This window comes from Bufo bufo, chromosome 6 (assembly GCF_905171765.1).
Source record: "Bufo bufo chromosome 6, aBufBuf1.1, whole genome shotgun sequence".
NCBI lineage: Eukaryota > Metazoa > Chordata > Amphibia > Anura > Bufonidae > Bufo > Bufo bufo.
Genome location: NC_053394.1, coordinates 340,878,849 through 340,893,752, shown reverse-complemented (window position 1 = coordinate 340,893,752; position 14,904 = coordinate 340,878,849). Strand labels below are relative to the sequence as shown.

Sequence of the window (14,904 nt, the reverse complement as noted above, 5' to 3'; positions counted from 1 at the left end):
GTCCTCTCACCTAGCATCAGTAGCCGCTTAGATTGTATTTCCTGCGCTTATGTCCAGTGCCACCCACGGGTGACACATTGATTTTTACTCTTACCTTACCTCAAGGAGGACAACAGCTCCTTCTCAGGACATTCTAGCTGCGGTATCATCCCATCTGGGTTGATTTTCATACATCTAAACTTAGGGAGCGCAGAGAGGCCCATTTCTCTCTTTTTCCACATAGCAGAAGTAGAAGCTTTCGTACAGTGTGTATACCTTGAAACAAAGTGAATATTGTGCAGAATTTTTATATAAAGTATATATGTACCCCATTGGCAGTGCTCAAAGCTTGGAAATAAATGCTGTAACTCTTCACTGGTGAAAGAGGTGGGTTCCAATACCCATTGTAGGTCCTGTTGTCTCCAACAGTAAAAGGCTGTGAAGATGCCAACTGTGTCGGCTTCAGCTCTGCCGCAAAGTAATGGGAGGACTCCATAACTGAGGCGTTTCGGTAACTGACTGGTACTGGAAAGCATCCATTGCCATCTGCAGCCCTTCCTGACCTCTGCATCCGTTCCTCTTTTACCACTAGCTGGTATACACTGTAAGATAAGAACCATAAAAAAGATAAGCCATTATATAAGGGATGAAAGGGAAAGCAGAGTGCAGATACAAGAAAAGACGACAGGGCTCATTAACTGTCATTAGATTATTAGGATATGTGTTGCTTGGACTGATATCTGGAGAAAATATGAAAGGCCAGCTGCTCATCAGAGATTGATGAGAGTGTCTTATTGTGTGCTTACTTAGCTAGAAATGGTTTATGGCTGTCCACACACTGAAAAACTGAGGCCGTTCTGAGGACAAGAACAGTATAATATTACTGAGATAGAAAATTATAGACTCAAGTGTTAGTACTTAAAGTATACAGTATAAAGGGAAGTGTAGAAGTATAGAAAGTATAGAATAGGAGGGAGCACTTCCTGAGACTTTCATAGTTTTTTTTATGGGATATATATATATATATATATATACACTGTATATATATATAATAATAATGGAAGAACGGGCAGCACTCCAAAAGTAAAAAAGTTAAAAAACTTTTATTCACCCATGTGGAAAAAGCGATGTTTCGGCTCAGCAATAGACCCTTTCTCGCTTTTTCCACATGGGTGAATAAAAGTTTTTTTACTTTTTTCACTTTTGGAGTGCTGCCCGTTCTTCCATTATTGTATTTTGGGGCTATGCTGGTCCACTTGTGGGCATTGCACCCTCACATCCATTGAGACTGTGCTGCTGCTTTTCTTTTTTATTATATACCGGTATATATATATATATATATATATATATATATATATTAGTAAGGTGAACAGAAATGTGTATGGTAAAGTCCTGGAAGGGGTGTATATCCCACCCAGGTTCCTCAACTGGGTGAGGTAAATGAAATCCAGAAATGTAAAATGGTCTCAGCAATGTGTAGGTTGCTCAGACAGTATTGTTAAATTTATGGGCTGGGTTTTATTGGACTAGGGAAGGTAGGCTTGGTAGAGGGACCTCCCCAGTCCAACCCATTCCGGGGCAGGTTTCCCCCTAGCCTGAGGGATCCCCAGCTGGGGTTTGCCTGTATTGCCGAAGTGTAATGAAAAATAAAGCATCATTTGGACTTTAACCCTGTGGTCTGCAAGAGAATCTGTCACCGCCACCCTGCTTGAGAGAGCAATCCCTTACAATATATATATATATATATATATATATTACACAACACCTTTCAAGCTGTTGGTCTATGGGATTTAATGATCATCTTGTCCAGATTCCTTTTTCTAAAGGTTAATGGAAGACAAATGTAAGTTGTAGCTTGATACTAGCCATCACTTCCTCCAAAGGTCATTTAGACCATAGTCCAGGCATTCCTACTACTCTGTCTATGGCAGTTATTATATGGCTATGCGACTAGTTGTGGATTTGTAGTCAACTCCGGCTTCCCCCAAAAAAATCTTCTGTGTTATTAATACTGTATAATTTAATTTTACTACAGTAAATTTGTTGTTACCAATCATTATACATGAGCTGGAATTTGGAAGTTTGGCTTACCGACTTCACAGCCCGGGGAAAAAGTCCTGCTGTGGAGCAAATGTACGTGCTGTCTGACTAGAGTTATAAAGTGGATAGATGAATAGTTTACCTTACAGGAGCCCCCCGAGATTGTGCTGGTTTCAACCAAACTGTAATTGTGGTTTCCGTTTCATTCAGAGGGGCCTCAGCTTCTGAATCCATGAGCGAAGGAGCTGTAAAAGAACCGTTACAGATAGAATAAGTTAGAGAAGTAGAGATTATGTAAAGAACAAAAATTGGGCAAAAACAGGGAAAATAGATCAAGGAAAAGTCAGAGAGAAAATTGTTAGGAACCTGCAATTTTTGTAGCAATGCGGGTTGTGACAGGTGGTCCAAAGCCTTTGCTAGTGCTGGCTCTTAAGGTAAATGAGTAGGTCGAACCAGGATACAACCCAACAAACAGATGATGAGTCTCATTGCGCAGTTTGAAGATTCGACCTTTTTGATTTGCCAGCTCCGCATTTGGATCTAGAGAGCCTACAGCCTTGTAGGAGATCTGGGGAGAGATGCATGAAAGCAGGTATGGTTACAGCACATGGATCTGCGGGGTATGTAATGAACATGTCTGATCATGGCTTATTGTATACAAGCAGTGAACATATTTCATTGTAGGAGAAGTATAGAAGAACTGTTGGCAATGGCCACTCGCCTGGTACCTCATACATGGAGATGACACCATTTGTTTCATTGGGAGCTTTCCATTGTAGGTAAATCTTCTCCTCAAAAGGACCCCCCTGTATGGACTCCAAAGGAATGGGACCAGGCACTGAAGCAAGAGATTGATATGCTTTAAATGTCCATAGTAATTACACATTTATGGATGTTTGCAGTATACACTTTACAAATATCTACATATATATTACATATGCCACAGTATAGAGATGTAACAGTCAAAAAAAGATTTGTATTATGACTACTACTTACCATCCTCCTCGGTATGCACTACAACCTCCCCACTCTCCATTCTCCCTTCAGGGTTGCTGAGTACAAGTCGCAGGTACACAGCGGTGTGTGGCCGTAGGCCCCGCAAGGTGTAGTGACTTGAAGTCAGAATCAGCTCTTCAGTTTCCACCCGTTCTTCTCCTAATTGGTAGCTATAGTGTAGCGTTAAATTATAGGTGTGACATCGAGTTACAGTATAGCCAAAAGGTTCCCATTGGAGGGTCAGCTGTCGAGCCCGGATATCTACCAGTTCCACATTTTGAGGTCCATGCACAGGCTCTGTGGATAGAACATATTTCCCATTTATGAGTTTCAAACAAATGGAAAATATTTTAAAGTACCACTTTCATGCCTTTAAAAATTAGATTCGGAATCAGCATTTCTTTAGAAAAAATTCTGATGACTTTAGATTACAAATGAAAGAGAAAGATAAAGACAAACAGACAGAAAGATAGACAGATAGATAGATAGATAGATAGATAGATAGACACATACATATGAGATAGATAGATAGATTTCAGATAGATAGATAAATAGATAGATAGATATTAGATAGATAGATAGATAGATAGGCATTAGAAGTACTTTCGATTCGGGGGGGGGGGGGGGGGGTAGAATTAATTTGTACTCAAACCGATTCTCATGAAATGAATTTAAAGAAATTTTCTCACCTCTAATTAGAAGTTAAGCCAACAGATATCTGGACCAAATATCCCAATATTGAGATATCATCTAGGGACTTTATCATTAATTTGTTAATAAAACACCTAGGCGACAAATATTATCTCCTGGGTGCCAAAAAGCCACAAAGTTTAGCACAAGCCATACTTATGTAAGGTTTTGCTACTTTTTGGAGGGCTTGGCATTCAAGGATATGATTGATGTAACCAATACACATAGGTCTAAAATAAGGTGTCAGGACAGTAGGCAGGAAACTTGCACACAGTGAGCCATGTCTGGAGCCCAACCTACTTTCCCTGCCTACTTGCAGTGCAAGCCATAAGCAGCAAGTCCGCAATTAGTCCACGTTCCCTGTTATGCTAAGTGCAAGACAGACACAGAGACGCAATCACACAGAGAAGGGTTGTACGTAAACAGGTCATATCAGAAATATCTCTTTTAGGTCTCATACACACGACCGTTGTGTGCATCCGTGGCCGTTTTGCCGTTTTCCATTTTTTTCGCGGACCCATTGACTTTCGATGGGTCCGTGGAAAAATCGGAAAATGCACCGTTTTGCAGCCGCATCCGTGATCCGTGTTTCCTGTCCGTCAAAAAAATACGACCTGTCCTATTTTTTTGACGGACAACGATTCACGGACCCATTCAAGTCAATGGGTCCGTGAAAGAACACGGATGCACACAAGATTGGCATCCGCGTCCGTGATCCGTGGCCGTAGGTTACTTTCATACAGACGGATCCGAAGATCTGCCTGCATAAAAGCTTTTTCAGAGCTGAGTTTTCACTTCGTGAAAACTCATATCCGACAGAATATTCTAACACAGAGGCGTTCCCATAGTGATGGGGACGCTTCTAGTTAGAATATACTACGAACTGTGTACATGACTGCCCCCTGCTGCCTAGCAGCACCCGATCTCTTATAGGGGGCTGTGATCCGCAAAATTAACCCCTCAGGTGCTGCACCTAAGGGGTTAATTGTGCATATCATAGCCCCCTATAAGAGATCAGGGGCTGCCAGGCAGCAGAGGGCAGACCCCCCTCCCTCCCGTTTTAATTTCATTGGTGGCCAGTGCGCCCCCCCCGCTCCCTCTATTGTATTATTTTCATTGGTGGCACAGTGTGCGGCCCCCCGCCCCCCTCCCTCTATTGCATTATTTTCATTGGTGGCACAGTGTGCGTCCCCCCCCCGCACTGTGCCACCAATGAAAATAATGCAATAGAGAGAGGGAGGGGGGGCCGGGGGGGGCCGCACACTGTGCCACCAATGAAAATAATACAATAGAGGGAGGGAGGGGGGCCGGGGGGGGGCCGCACACTGTGCCACCACTGAAAATAATACAATAGAAGGAGGGGGGGCCGGGGGGGCCGCACACTGTGCCACCAATGAAAATAATACAATAGAGGGAGGGAGGGGGGCCGGGGGGGCCGCACACTGTGCCACCAATGAAAATAATACAATAGAGGGAGGGGGGCCGGGGGGGGGCGCACACTGGCCACCAATGAAAATAATACAATAGAGGAAGGGAGGGGGGCCGCACACTGGCCACCAATGAAATTAATACAATAGAGGGAGGGAGGGGGGCCGAGGGGGGTCTGCCCCCTGCTGCCTGGCAGCCCCTGATCTCTTAGGCTGCGTTCACACGGGCGAGATTTTCGCGCGGGTGCAATGAGGTAGGTGAACGCATTGCACCCGCACTGAATCCGGACCCGTTCATTTCAATGGGGCTGTTCAGATGAGCGATGATTTTCACGCATCACTTGTGCGTTGCGTGAAAATCGCAGCATGCTCTATATTCAGCTTTTTTAACGCAACGCAGGCCCCATAGAAGTGAATGGGGTTGCGTGAAAATCGCAAGCATCTGCAAGCAAGTGCAGATGCGGTGCGATTTTCACGCATGGTTGCTAGGTGACAGTCTATTCACTGTATTATTTCCCCTTATAACATGGTTATAAGGGAAAATAATAGCATTCTGAATACAGAATGCTTAGTAAAATAGCGCTGGAGGGGTTAAAAAAAATAAACAAAATAACTCACTTCTCCTCTTGATCGCGTAGTTCCCAGTCTCTTCTGATGAGCTGTCGGCTAAAGGACCTTTGGTGACGTCAGATCACATGCTCCAATCACATAGTCCATCACCGTGGTGATGGACCATGTGATTGGAGCATGTGATCTGACGTCACCAAAGGTCCTTTAGCCGACAGCTCATCATTAAAGAAGTAAAGAAGAGACCGGGAACTACGCGGAGGAGGTGAGTTAATTTTTTTTTTTTTTTTTAGCTCTAAATTTTTTAACCCTCAATTGCTATTATTTTCCCTTATAACCATGTTATAACTCTGTGAAGAAGTTCGGGTCTGGGTACCACAGTCGTTTTTTTATCACGCGCGTGCAAAAAACATTGCACCCGCGCGATAAAAACTGAACATCGGAACGCAATCGCAGTCAAAACTGACTGCAATTGCATTCCTACTCGCGCGGGTTTGCTTCAACACACTGGGACGCATCCGGACCTAATCCGGACACGCTCGTGTGAACCCAGCCTTACAGGGAACTATGATACGCACAATTAACCCCCCTCAGGTGCGGCACCTGAGGGGTTAATTGTGCGGATCACAGCCCCCTGTAAGAGATCGGGTGCTGCCAGGCAGCAGGGGGCAGTCATGTACACAGTTCTTAGTATATTCTAACTTGAAGCGTCGCCATCACCATGGGAACGCCTCTGTGTTAGAATATACTGTCGGATCTGAGTTTCACGATCTAACTCATATCCGACAGTATATTCTAACATAGAGGCGTTCCCATGGTGATGGGGACGCTTCAAGTTAAACTATACCATCGGATTGGAGAAAACTCTGATACGATGGTATAATAGAGACTCCTGACTTTACATTGAAAGTCAATGTGGGACGGATCCATTTGAAATTGCACCATATTGTGTCAACGTCAAACGGATTTGTCCACATTGACTTGCATTGTAAGTCAGGACGGATCCGTTTGGCTCCGCACGGCCAGGCGGACACGAAAACGACTTTTTTTTCATGTCCGTGGATCCTCCAAAAATCAAGGAAGACCCACGGACGAAAAAAACGGTCACGGATCACGGAAAAACGGAACCCGTTTTTGCGGACCGCAAAAAAAAACGGTCGTGTGCATTAGGCCTTAAAGAAATCTTTGGAAAAAGAAATCCTCGCATCACAAGACAGGATCTGATCCCATTCTCACTTGCACAAAGCTGTAATACACTTGTGGGAATGAGTCCCAATTTATATCAAGCTATTGGTTTTCTTTTATAGTAAACATTTTTTTTAAACTCCTGGTGATGTTATTTTTAATTTTATATATCACTGTCTATTTAAAAAAAAATCCTAAAATCCTGCATTTTTTTTATACTGGCCATTTCTTAGTCTGTACAGATCCTTTCTCAGCAGTCATCTCATTATCATCACAGGGAGAATTACAATGAGAGATAACACACATGATATATAGATAGATAGATAGATAGATAGATAGATAGACAGATAGATCGATCACTGGATCCACTATTCACAATAGGTGATTGTCAAAGCTTATCTACTCTCCCTTCCTGTACAATGAATGACCTCTCGACAAGTCACAGAGCATGCCTAGAAAACTTTATCATAGATGTCAATGATGCCCCTCCAGATTTTGTTCGTGCATGTGGCCCATGATGGCTGCTGTAAAGCATATCTTTGAATTCAGTTAACAACTCAGGCATGATGGCCGGCCCCATATTCATGGTCAGGAAATAGACTTAAAAAATCTACAATCAGAAAGTAAGAACAGATTAGAAAATATATCCTTGTCACTATCTAGTTTTAACTGGCAGAAAAAAATGATAGTTGACGCACTCCCTTTAAAACATTCCATATTCCTATTCTCCGTTCTTTCTCATGCCAAATCATTTTTCTTGCCCCTATTCTGAGTCCTCCTCCCCGTGCCCATGTTAGAACTGAATGACAGGCTACAGGTTGTTATCAAGCGGCAGGGGGCTTACGGCTGGTGCCAGCTCCCCAGTGAGATGTGTCAGACTGCCCATATCACTCATGCAGCCTGGCGTCTTGCTCCTCTGCCAGGATCTGCCACTGTGCTGTCACTTACGCGCCAGGACCCACTGCTTGTCCTTTACACTTGGCTATGTGTTTAGGGATCATTCACCCGGGGACCATGTAATTCCCCTTTTAACTTTTGCAGTGCCGCCACATACGCTGCAAACCAATCATTAAGGAAACGGTTGTAAAGAGCATGCATTATGACATTGAGTGATATCTGAATGATTATTTGGACAGTGTTATTTTATCACGGGCTTAAGATGTAATCATTACCCTATTATTCTGCAAACCGCTGATTAAGAAATGAGCCACTTGTTTTCTATGACAGACATGTCCGGTGTGAAGAAAGTTCGTCACTTGTAAGATAACACTTCATTTTTACTAATGTTGTAATTGCTGGAGCCTTTTTCTTCTTTTCTCAGGTAAGACTATAGAATAAAATCTATTCACTCATTATTATTCACCAGCAGAATAATATTTTATTTACTGTGTTTGGTGACAGCGGGAGCCGGAGAGTTTACAGGAGCTGTCAACGATCCATTGGGATTCATATATACCGCGAGCTGTCTGTCATACATGCTCATACAGAACCAGTACATTTCGACCCTAATAACCCTATACAGGGTTACAATACCTTTCGGACTCTCTGTTGTAAGCACCTAGGGGATATTTTTTTGCCTGTTACAACCAGATATCAACACATATCCTATTTTCTATTCTGTTTTTATCTCCTTATTTTAGATTTTTTTTTTTATTCTATTTTCTGGACATGATTATGGGGCGGTCATCGTTCCTGAGCTTTTCTTAACAGCATTTAGAGGTATGCTTTACAGATGCCCCATGGGCCATAGACACAATTGACAGGAGGGTACTCACAGACGTCCATGGGAGAGTTTTCTAGGCATGCTGTGTGACCTCTGCAGAGGTCAGGAGGGAGAAGATATTGTCAATGGGGGAGCCTGTGGTATCTATATATTGGTGTCATCTGTCATTGTAATTCTGCCTGTGATTATAATGAGATGGATTGCTGAAATGATATATTCAGACCAAGAAGTGGTGCCTAGTATTAGGCTTCGTGGCCAGTACGGAAATTGCAGTATTTTAGGATTTAAAAAAAAATAAAAATATACGTAGATAGTGATATGGACAATGAAAGGTAACATTATCAAAAATTCTTTGAAAACATGTTTAGTGTAAGAACTAGATTTAAATAATAGGGTACACATTTTTGACTCCGATCTTTATAAAGCCATGAACTGGAGGTGGATCCGCCAAAGTTATGAAGAGGCGTCGGCCTCTAAATAACTTCGACATATCCACCGCTACTTCTAAATGTAAGACAGCTTCCTAGCTGTCTTACCTTTAGACCATTTTCTACGCCTAAACCAGGCTTAGAAAATGGTAAATCAGACAGGCCAACCCATTCCCTTCCCCGCCCACGCCATGCCCACTTATTTAAACCTGTTGTGAGCAGGGAAAAGTCGCAGATTGCAGCGCAAAGGACCGTTGCGCCACAATCTGTGCCATAAATAGGCGTATTTAAGCTTCATAAATGACCCCCTAGGTCTTTTTCTGATGAAACTTTCCCTTGAAAGAGGTTTCATGGTTTGATATAAATTAGGACTCAAGTGTATTAGAGATTTGTGCAGGTGAGAATGGGATCAAACCCTGTCTCATGATATCAGGATTGCTTTTCCCATAGATTTCTTTGGAAAAGAGATTTTCCTGATAGGATCGGAGGCAGGCACCAAATGTACGGCTCAAGCCCAGAGTGGTAATGCACCACTGATGATGTGCACAAACCCTATAGCTTATTCATTGAACAATGGAGAGTAATGCAAATTTCCAAAATATATTTAGGCAGATTTACTAAACCGTCTAAAGTACGGGCAATGCAAACTGAAACTAGACAGTCCAAAGATTTATCACAATAGCTGATGCTGGATGATAATTCTTGTGCACCTTTAGACTTTCAAGTTTATACCACCTATTGGTTGGCTTAGGGCTCTTTCACACTTGAGTTGTCCGGATCCGGCGTGTACTCCACTTGCCGGAATTACACGCCGGATCCGGAAAAACGCAAGTGAACTGAAAGCATTTGAAGACGCATCCGTCTTCAAAATGCGTTCAGTGTTACTATGGCACCCAGGACGCTATTAAAGTCCTGGTTGCCATAGTAGTAGTGGGGAGCAGTATACTTACAGTCCGTGCGGCTCCCAGGGCGCTCCAGAATGACGTCAGAGCGCCCCATGCGCATGGATGACGTGCCATGTGATCACGTCATCCATGCGCCTGGGGCGCCCTGACGTCACTCTGAAGCGCCCCGGGAGCCGCACGGACGGTAAGTATACTGCTCCCCCGCTCCCCACTACACTTTACCATGGCTGCCAGGACTTTAGCGTCCCGGCAGCCATGGTAACCATTCAGAAAAAGCTAAACGTCGGATCCGGTAATGCGCCGAAACAACGTTTAGCTTAAGGCCGGATCCGGATCAATGCCTTTCAATGGGCATTTATTCCGGATCCGGCCTTGCGGCAAGTGTTCAGGATTTTTGGCCGGAGCAAAAAGCGCAGCATGCTGCAGTATTTTCTCCGGCCAAAAAACGTTCCGTTCCGGAACTGAAGACATCCTGATGCATCCTGAACGGATTTCTCTCCATTCAGAATGCATTAGGATAAAACTGATCAGGATTCTTCCGGCATAGAGCCCCGACGACGGAACTCTATGCCGGAAGACAAGAACGCAAGTGTGAAAGAGCCCTTACTTAGTTCTGATGCAATTTAAGCGCTCATTTGTCTCAAGCTATGCCCCCTTTCTGCTAAGTTATGCCCCCTTGTAGACTACAGTGGAAAAAGTGTCTAAAACCCTTAGTAATCAATCAGAGCCACAATTCTAATGCTTTTGCAATAGTAAATCTGACCCATAGTATTAAAATCTCTCAATTTTCTAGTTTTGTTGTCCTTTAAAAGTAAACATTCATTGTCTACATTCAAAGGCCTTTAAATACTTCCTATACAGGTACTTGGCTACTTGGGCATGATGAGGAAGGGTTTCCATCTTCTGAATGTTTCCATTGATTCTTGAAAATATGGAGGATTTATAATTTAAAAAAAACGCTCAACACCATGCCTATCAAATATATGAACTTTTTTTTTAGAATTTTTTTATTTACATATTCTTCTAATAGGTGAACACCAATCTCACATTATATAGGGTTTTTCTAAATCTTTCATGTCTATGCAGACATTTTTGGTGAATTTGTCATGTCATGTCAATAGAAATATTATGGCAAAATTTTACTTTTTACAAAGTAACATTTACTAACATAATTCGATGCAAAAATTATCTAAAGGTGGGGCCAAGAGCTATGAATGGAGTGAGAACAGCATAAATGGGTGATAGAGATGCTGATTCAAAAGCTGGGTCATTTACTTCAATTGACGCTTTTGTTTTCTTACTATCAGTATCCAGCAGTTCCAGCACGAGTCTGAACGTCTGTCAGTTAGTGGTGGGAAAGTGAGAACAGGAAGCAAGAAGAGAGAAGGTCGAGCAGGAAGTTCATGGATATCAGGGCTTCCTGAGCTTGCGTGGGCTCCAGCATTTGGCTTATGCTGGAGCTGCTTAATACTGTTTTTAGCAAAATGACTGGTTCAATTCAAATAAGTGACCGAGTGTTTTAATCAGGGTTTTTGTCTTACCTAGGGCAGCATAAAGCTGCAGACAAGGGGTGCTGCTAGATTTTGAAAACACCTAGGGCACCTTGGGGGCACTAAGTGATCAGAGTTGGGGATTGTTATTTTCGTAGGGGGGTGTTCTGTAGAATCTGAAGACAAGGATACAATTGACAGTGTAATAGAGTGTTCTACCATATTAGTCATCGACATAGACAAGACATTTTATACAATACCTTTTTTCTTGGCTAAGTGATTAAGTTTTCAAGTCACACAACCAAAACTACACAATAGTCAAAGGAGAACCTGAAGCTATCTGCAAAGTTTGCATCTGTAGTCTACACAGCTGATAAAAAGCTAATATACAGGTACAGCAATTGATACTGGAAATCGTGTTGGGACCACTAGGCTCCAGGCACATGCCCTTGGTGTCTATGGCTCTATTACACAGAGCGAGTATCATACAGATTCTCGTGCATGAGAGCGAAAATGAACCAGAATCATGTGATGTAATAAGTATAACAGATTCAAAGACGAGTGAAAAATCACTCATTTCTCGTCCATCGTGATCTTTCAGCATGCTAAAAAAATATTGCTCCTCGATAATAGATCTTTTCGTATAATGAGTCATCTACTCTCTAACGATCTCGCTTTTTGACCAAGCATCTGTCCCCCATCTTTATATGTAATAACAAGGAACAATTTAAAAGCAAACGAGTAACGGCCGCAAGTAGGAATGACTATGTGTATAATAACACGTTGTTAACGAGTCGCTACATCTTCTATCGTTTATGGTGATCTGTATGACATTTGCTGTTGTAATAGTACCTTAAGCCTATGTGCCCTTCTACACCTGAAGAAGATCGGGCCAATTATCAGAAATGAATGTTCATATCAATGCTCATTCCCGAGCATTGCCCGTGTAAACGTATCGCTGATTACCTCATCAAAAGCTAGTTTCTCGGGTGATCGTGTCATTCATGTGTCACCAAAAATCGTCATTTGTGTAAACAGGGAATGGGCTGCTTATAATTTGCAAACTGAATGGCAGATGAATGATCGTAATAATGATCATTTGACTCCAATTCAGTTTGCATGGGGCTACATAAAAAGGCTTTTGTAACAAGTGCTGATAGACCTGTATATTGTCAATCAACGCTAGATTGGGACTGTAATCGCCTGTGTAAAGAGACTGGTATATTGTGAAATGTCTTGTCAAGCACGTAATAGATAACAAACACTACACATCAAGTAATTAGCTAAAAAGATGAACATGACAAGGAAAATGTGTTTTCTGTGCTGGAGCTTTGTGGTTGCAATCTTCTCTTTCTTCGGCAATTATTAAAATGAAAAGAGATATCGTCAAGCATTTGTTTTCAGGTCCAGTAAAATTTCATTTGTTAAATTTAGTGGTGACAAGTCCATTTTAATCCCCCATGCCCATTGCTGTATTATTTGTGATGTGTTAGACATGCCTCTATGAACTTCAGCTGTGGCTAAAGCGGAACAAAATCGATAAATAAAGTCGATGTCTGGGTGAAAAAGGGTGTTATTTTAGTTACCGCCTCGAGAAGTAAAAGTTCCACTTATCGGATATCTACTTATCCCAAGAACTGGTTGCTAAAAAATGCTTAGACCCTAATTAAACATGTTAATGAATTGCTGGGTGTGATTTAACACCATTGCAATGTGCGAGGTCACAAAGAGTTTATTATATGCTAGCTACATACACCGATAAGCCATAACATTAAAACCACTGACAGGTCATGAACATGACCAGTGTCAGACTGTGTTGTCTAAGGCCCACCAGTAAAAAAATTTCTGGGGTCCCACTGTAAAGCTACAAGCAAACACTACCACCCTCAAAGTGGCAGCAGCAAGACTGGCCTTCCTCTATACCTAGAAGTCATTTCAGTCACCTGAAGCATCTGAAACGCTAGTTGTTGGTTAAAATAAATCATCTATCCAGTTTTTTATATGAACATAAGCTAGTTTAGGTGCTGTATACTGTGCCACAGGCTATTTTTGCAGAGGGTGGGGGATTAGGGGCCCACCTTGATCAGGGGCCCTCCGGGGATTCACCTGGTCCCCTGTGGGTCAGTCCGAGCCTGAACATGAATTATTTTGTGACAATGGCCCCTGTCATGGGTTGCGATATATCAGGCAGCAAGTGAACAGTCAGTTCTTGAAGATGATGTGTTGGAAGAAGGAAAAACTAGCATGTGCAAGGATCTCAGTGACTTTGAAAAAGACCAGATTGTGATGTCTGAGTCAGAGCATGGTATGCAGTGGTTAGTACCTACCAACAGTGGTCCATGATAGGACAAACAGTAAGCGATTGACAGGATGATGGGCACCAAGTATCATTGACGGGTTTGGGGAGCATGGACTAGCCCGTCTGGTCAGATCCTATAGAAGAGGTACATTACCATAGGACAAATTACTAAAAAGTTACTGCTGGCTATGATAGAAAGGTGTCAAAACACACATGGCATCTCAACTTGCTGCGTACGGGGTTGCGTGGCTGCAGACCAGTCAGACAGCCCATACTGACTTCTGCTACTGTCTAAAGTGCTTGGTACAGTAGCATGGTGTGATGAGTCACATTTTCTTTTAAATCAAGTGGACGTTTGGGTGCATATGCATTATCTGGCAAAGAGAACGCAGTATAGGAAGAGGGAAAGCCAGTGTACTCAGTGTGATGTTCTGGGAAATATTCTGAATCCTTGGGTCTTGGCATTCATATGGATTAGGCACATACCACCTACCTAAGTATTGTACAGACAAGTATCCTTATTCATGGCAGGGGTATTCCCTACGCCCCATTTTTTTTTGTGTGACAAACTTGATAAAGAAGTCACTTAGCTCCCCCAATTCCCCAGATCTTGTTTTGATCAATTTTGATTTATTCATCTGTGATATTTCATTCTGATCGATTCATCTGTAGGATTTTAAGTCCAATCCATGAAGGCCCCACCTTGCAACTTACAGGATCTGTTGCTAATGTCTTGGTGACATATATTATAGGATGCTATCAGAGGAGGTCTGGTAGAGTCCACACTCAAAGGTCATCATCAAGGGGACCTATACCACATTAGTTAGGTGGCTTTAATGTTGCGATTGTCGTAACAGTTCTCTACCAATAGCTTTGTGAAGCCTACTTAAATAGGACCTTTCACATCTCCTGATGCCTATTTTAATAGCTTCATGCATTCCCCATGTAATAGCAATTCTGAAACGTCTATTCTTATGTCTGTATGTTGTTCCATTCCTTTATTATTCCTGCTAGAAGTTATGAATGAATTGGTAGCAGTCTGCAGTAAGGGTACAGAGGGGAGGTAACAAGTTGGGGGGGTGTACCTGCACAGTCTGAAAATGACAGCACTGATTGGATGGAGTGAGTCTGTGCAGGTACACGCCCCCAACTGGTTACCTCCCCTCTGTACCCTT

At 42.6% G+C, this 14,904-nt stretch overlaps 1 protein-coding gene across 1 annotated transcript in view; it reads right to left on the bottom strand.

Moving 5' to 3' along the window:
• The window catches only part of PTPRT (protein tyrosine phosphatase receptor type T), a 429,759-nt gene that overhangs the window by 113,336 nt on the left and 301,519 nt on the right, over positions 1-14,904 (bottom strand). Inside the window, exons 8-12 of the mRNA XM_040436598.1 lie at positions 3,016-3,312; positions 2,748-2,857; positions 2,386-2,587; positions 2,162-2,264; positions 308-581 (exon numbers count right to left, since the gene is read on the bottom strand). Of these exons, the coding sequence (XP_040292532.1) occupies positions 308-581; positions 2,162-2,264; positions 2,386-2,587; positions 2,748-2,857; positions 3,016-3,312 (986 nt within the window). The remainder of the gene's footprint in view (positions 1-307; positions 582-2,161; positions 2,265-2,385; positions 2,588-2,747; positions 2,858-3,015; positions 3,313-14,904) is intronic.